The 6,234-nt window shown below is 32.1% G+C and overlaps 2 protein-coding genes across 2 annotated transcripts; both read left to right on the forward strand.

The window, feature by feature from the left end:
* The first annotated feature begins 150 nt into the window (after positions 1–150).
* LOC119605910 (thyroid transcription factor 1-associated protein 26) lies at positions 151–804 on the forward strand. The gene is made up of 2 exons (XM_037959259.1): positions 151–426; positions 491–804. Exons 1-2 carry the CDS (start codon positions 262–264, stop codon positions 725–727), a joined length of 402 nt encoding a protein of 133 aa, XP_037815187.1. The 5' UTR covers positions 151–261; the 3' UTR covers positions 728–804.
* A 162-nt stretch (positions 805–966) lies between these two features.
* LOC119605909 lies at positions 967–6,228 on the forward strand (the record flags this gene model as incomplete). The annotated part of the gene is made up of 5 exons (XM_037959258.1): positions 967–2,039; positions 2,154–2,255; positions 2,890–3,185; positions 3,256–3,633; positions 6,214–6,228. Coding segments are annotated over exons 1-5 (1,719 nt in total), but the record flags the coding sequence as incomplete, so codon positions are not given.
* Between the last annotated feature and the right edge of the window lie 6 nt (positions 6,229–6,234).

A 6,234-nucleotide genomic window follows, 5' to 3' on the forward strand; every position in this document is an offset into this window, starting at 1 on the left:
AAAATTTCTTTTAAATAATGCAAAATAAAGATTATATATTAAAATTTCTTTTAAATAATGCAAAATATGCATTTATTATTAAAGTAATACCAAGTTTATTTTTTTAGCATATGGCATCTTTATTATTTATATGTGGTATTATTTTCCAGTGATTTGCTTGACATACGCAAATAAGAAGAAGTTTCAAAACAAAGCGTGAATTTAATAGAATTTTTATAAACGTTAAAAAAAGTTATTTATTTAATAAAAAACCATACTAAAATGGTTAATAAAAATAAATCAAATCATACCAAAACAAAACCATTTACAAAAACTCAACCTAATAAAAATAAAGGTGGTGGCAGAGGCACAGGTGGTGGAGCTCCATATAAAAAGCCAGCACATGGTAAAGCAGCTTTTGTAAAATCCAAAGAGGCCCAAAGACATGTAGGAAATTATTAAAAAAGTAATGGTTTTATTTATTTAATAATATTTTTTTTGCATATTTTAGGAACGTGCCAAAAAATTCCAAGAACGTCAGGCCTTAAGAGCTCAAAAACAAAAAGAATTGGAGGAGGAACGTGCTAAAGCTAAAAAGGAAAAAGAAGAAAAAATTAAACAATATAAAAAGAAACGTTTGGAGAAGACTAAAGCTATAAGTAAAAGAACACAACGTGGTCAGCCTTTAATGAAGGATCGTATGCAATTGTTATTGAAACAGATACAAGAAATGAAAAAGAATGGATAATCTTTTTTTAATATTTAGTAGTTGTTTGATTTAAATTCTAGAATTAGTATATGTAAAAATAAAAATAATTATTTTTAGATATGGATTTTATATAGGACATATTTCCTTTGACAGCTCTAACTAAATAGTAGCAAATTTTATTTTGCTAACAATATTTCTACTGTACCCTTCTGTTTTTGTTTTTTACAAGTCCAAAACAAATTTTAGTTCCTCTTGCATTTTTAATCAAATTTTGAAATAATTTTTATATTTTATTTTTCTTTAAACTTTAGTTATTTCTCAACTTTTTTAATTAATTTATATATATAGAAAATAAATTTTTAAATCCAAACCCGTTAATTATTTTATTTCAAATAACACTTTTCAAAAATTCGCTTATATAAAATGGCGCAAAATTTCCTGTTCATGTTTGAATTTGTGGTCGATGATTTGATCGTTACAAAACCAAACTATTGCGCTCCCGAAGAATTTCCCACATGCTGTGAAGTATCCTTTCGCAATAGTGTATTTGTATCGATCTGTGATCGCGAATTTGGTCAATGTCTAGATCCCTGTATGCCCAAATGCGGTAAAAGTTGTTTATTCTCATTGGAAACGCCTATTAGTGATGGCGACAAATTGCATGTGCATATCTACAAAAAGAAAACGGAACAGTGTAAGTTTTTAATAGGCTGCACGGATCTGCCGATTAAAGGTGTTTTCGATAAGGTTATGGAAAACTTCAACATTGAGAATCCTAATTGGCAGGATGTTAGTGCTAAACATGTAAAGACTCTACCAAATCCTAAGGAAGCGAAAAAGACAGCCGAAATAGTAGACAATGATTGTGATTCCTATGAAGAGGGACGCCGTGAACAATTATGTCCCACTTCGGAACTGACCAAACAACTTTTGCCTCTGTTCAATTTAAAAGGTTGCCAAACGGGCAATGTGGTTTTACTTATACGTCTAGTGGCCGTTGGTCCAGCCATAGTGTCCTCATTTACATTTTCTCGCATCTGCAATGCGGGCTGTGATAAGAAGGCTCCGAGTTGTGCACCCACGACTAGACCCAGTGGTATTGGTAAAGAAGCTTGTGATGCCACCTGTAGTCGTGCTGCTGGTGGCATGGATAATGATAATGCCCACATTAGAGGAGGATGTGGAAATGAAAATCCTAGTGTTAGCAAACAGAATAAAACTAATAATGGTTGTGTACCTTTAAGAGATCCCTGTCATAGGGAAGTTAAGAAACCAGTATGTCAGCGTTATTTTGCCTGCAATGCCGACAAGGGTAGTCCTTGTGATGAGATCGAAGATGAGTGTGAAAGATGTAAGTTTCTTATCCATTCATTTATAATGTGAGAGTATTTTACATCCCACTTGAAATTCCCCATCTGGGTATACAAAATAAAGGTTTTGATCTTGTTTTTGATTTGTTTTTCAGCTGCCAAATGTAAGGAATACCGACAAAAAATGAGTTGTTGTCCACAATCTGAACAATCAAATAATTGTTCATGTGATGAATGCATGGACGAATGTGAAGCAGGTTAGTATCGAACAATCTTTACAAATGGATCGTACCCTTTTAAAATAGGGCTCTGTAAATTAGAATCTTGACTTATAGAACCCTATTTGAGAATTTCGGGATCGGGATCGATTAATAATCGATCCATTATAAGCCTCACTGCAGAAAATCAATTAAACGAACATTATTCATTAACAAATAACATTAACGGGACAAAAATACGAATAGGTTTACATACACAAATTATTCAGAGAATTTTTTAGTGAAATGTTTGAAATGTTTTTTTGAAAAAGTATTTTGGAAGTACATATTTCAAGTGGGTGCGATTCTTTTTAAAATACAATTCGCAATCTACTACTAAAATTTTCCAATTTCCTTTTATAGCCAAAGCTAAAGCTTTACGAAAATTGCGCTATTTATTGCAAAAATACAGTGGCCAGTAAATTTTGAATTTGAAAACCAATAGAAAAGAAAATAAAAAATGTAATTTCAAAAAAATTAAATAAAAAATAGTAAAAAAGCAAAATCTAATCTTAAAAAAAGTCCCGAAACATACATAAACAGTTCAACGAAAAAAGGGTATGTTCCATTTTGAATATTCCAAATCGAATTACATTTTGAAATTATTTTTTTATTATAAATATTTTCTATATAGAAAATCCTTGTCCACCCGTTGATCCTTTCAAATATGAACCATGTTCAGCAGATACTTGTGATGATTGTGTTAAAGACCCCTGTTCACCCTGTGGCCAATGTATGCAGCCCTGTTTTCAGACACCACGTCTACCCGATCCCGGACCAGAAGCGTATGATGAATTTGAGGCCTGTCTAAATGGCAGTGGTCTGGTTATACGGGTACTCAAAGACACCCATCAAGTGGAGAATATCTGCGATGGTACAGAGGAATTTAATGATGATAATGCCAGTGACTGTAATAGATATAACGGAAAGGTAAGTTTGAATGAAAACAATAAATAATTTTATTTTTAAGATCACTTTTTTCATGTTATTTCTTTTTCAGGAAAATAACAACCTCTCCGATTGTAGTCTCTCAAACTTGATGCAACGCAGTAATTTCGCTCGTAATCATATAAAACGACGTACAGGCGGACATATTATCAATCATCCAGATTTACCAAAAATTCGTGCCAATATTAAATATTCGGGTAATGATAATTGTGATATGGAAAATTATCATGTACCCTATTCGAAAATTAAGTCATATTGTGATAATCAAAAAATAAAATCGATAACTATCGTAGTCATCGTGCCAAACTTAATCGTTATAACGAACCTAAACATCCAAAGGATGAGAAAATTGCTGCGTTCAAGTGATCGTCAAGATATACGAAATATTATGAAGGGTCTGGAAGTGGATACACGTAAAAAGGGTATCGAGGTAAGTGTTAGATTTTAGAATAAATTCGTAAGTTTGGATTTTTTCATACTTTTTTTTTGCATGTTTTCTTGGGTAATAAATAGTAATCACTAGTTTCGCTACTTGTGCCATTGCAATTACCTATGCATGTTACATTTTATTGGCTTTTTCAAGAAATAATAAATGTTTGTTCATGTATTATGTGAAATATGCCCATTCGTATATATAAAATGTCGTTATATTTGTTTGCCAACAATCGTTTTAAATTGGTTATGAATATAGTCTTCGCTATTAACTTCTATGCACCATTTTTAACGATCTTTAGTTCATATTGTTAAATATTGTCCAGACTATAGACTATTTTATAGTCCAGATTATAGACAGTTCTATAGTCCAGACAATAGATGGTGCTATATTCTAGACTATAGCCAGTTCTATTGTCCAGACTATAGACATTTCTAAAGTCCAGACTATAGACGGTTATATAGTCTGTGTTATAGACAGTTTTATAATACACACTATATATGATAGTTCTATAGTTCAGACAATAGTCTGATTTATAGACCAGACTATAGATTATTTTCAAGACTATAGACTTCTGTAGTCCAGATTATAGACTGTTCTGTAGTCCAGACAATAGACTGCTCTATAGTACAGACTATCGATTATTTTCAAGACTATAGACTATTCTATAGTCCAGATTATAGACTGTTCTGTAGTCCAGACAATAGACTGCTCTATAATACAGACTATAGACAGTTCTCTAGTCCAGCCTATTTACACACAGTTCTATAGTCCAGACTATAACAGTTCTATAGTCCAGACTATAGACAGTTCTATAGTCCAGACTATAGACAGTTTCTATAGTCAAGACTATAGGACAGTTCTATAGTCCAGACTATAGACAGTTCTATAGTCCAGATTATAAACAGTTCTATAGTCCAGACTATAAACAGTTCTATAGTCCAGACTATAGACAGTTATATAGTCCAGACTATAGACAGTTCTATAGTCCAGACTATAAACAGTTCTATAGTCCAGACTATAAACAGTTCTATAGTCCAGACTATAAAACAGTTCTATAGTCCAGACTATAAACAGTTCTATAGTCCAGACTATAGACAGTTCTATAGTCCAGACTATAAACAGTTCTATAGTCCAGACTATAAACAGTTCTATAGTCCAGACTATAAACAGTTCTATAGTCCAGACTATAGACAGTTATATAGTCCAGACTATAGACAGTTATATAGTCCAGACTATAGACAGTTCTATAGTCCAGACTATAGACAGTTCTATAGTCAAGACTATAGACAGTTCTATAGTCCAGACTATAGACAGTTCTATAGTCCAGACTATAAACAGTTCTATAGTCCAGACTATAAACAGTTCTATAGTCCAGACTATAGACAGTTCTATAGTCCAAACTATAGACCGTTCTATAGTCCAGACTATAAACAGTTCTATAGTCCAGACTATAAACAGTTCTATAGTCCAGACTATAAACAGTTCTATAGTCCAGACTATAAACAGTTCTATAGTCCAGACTATAGACAGTTATATAGTCCAGACTATACACAGTTCTATAGTCCAGACTATAAAATATATAGCGTCTCGATATATATCGTCTATCAATAGTGCAGACTATAGAACTGTCTACAGTCTGGACTATAGAGCTCTCTGTAGTCTGGGCTATAGAAATGTCTACAGTCTGGACTATAGACCTGTCTACAGTCTACAGTGCAGACTATTGATACGGTAGACGAGACGCTATATTATTTTATAGTCAAGACTAATCTGCAGTCTCTATACTATAGACTATACTCTTAGAAAGTCCATTTGATAACTAATACGTTTAATTCTTCAAGATTTTCTTCCAAGTGCATCTAAACAAATTCATCCAATGTCCATTCGCTACACAGTAATATTTTTGTGTTTTAAATTTATGTCTTACCGATATTCACAGATAAAAACATACTCATATTTAACTGATTTATTTTAAGATTTTTTACAATATTGCTTCCCACAATTCATGCTTCTTACTGCAATTATGCACAATTTATCAGAATTTCAAAATTTATAGGAGCAGATGGCAGTTAAAATGCGTTAAAATTTTTTAAACGGAATATCTTTAAGCCCCTGCTACTAAGTAAATATGTGAATGGCCTACATTTTGCCGTTAAAGGAGGAGGGAAGGATACCTTAGACTTTTAAATTAAAAAAATTAAATTAGACTTAGATTTGAATATATTAAAATCATCAATGTTTCCAATAGTATATTAAAATTTTTAAATAATTAAAGAAAGTTTAATTCGCTTCCTGTTATTTTGATTTATGTTAAATGGAACACTTCCTCCACCGCCACATTTGTTAACCACAAATTAAAACTGTAGCAATAAATGCTGCCTGCCAGCCACTTAAATAAAGCGACATGTGTGCTGCAAGATGCAATAATAGGATCACATGATTTTTATTATTTTTCTTTTTTCCTCTTACTTCAACTACTCTTAAATTCACCATGTACACCATAATTTTGTAACTCAGAAATCCAATTTACTTGTATCTTTTCAACGATTTTTCTTTTCTCCATCTTATTTGCAGGTTTGTTACAAAACCTGCGAA

The sequence above is a fragment of the Lucilia sericata genome, unplaced genomic scaffold, assembly GCF_015586225.1.
Source record: "Lucilia sericata isolate MDLA Ls3-8-SP2 unplaced genomic scaffold, ASM1558622v1 Contig000531F_arrow, whole genome shotgun sequence".
Lineage (NCBI taxonomy): Eukaryota > Metazoa > Arthropoda > Insecta > Diptera > Calliphoridae > Lucilia > Lucilia sericata.

Excerpts from the sequence above, each read along its gene's own strand:
- LOC119605910 (XM_037959259.1), top strand. The coding sequence starts at position 262 with ATGGTTAATAAAAATAAATCAAATCATACCAAAACAAAACCATTTACA. Across the intron at positions 427-490 it reads CCAAAGAGGCCCAAAGACAT|GAACGTGCCAAAAAATTCCA; the intron begins GTAGGAAATTAT and ends TGCATATTTTAG.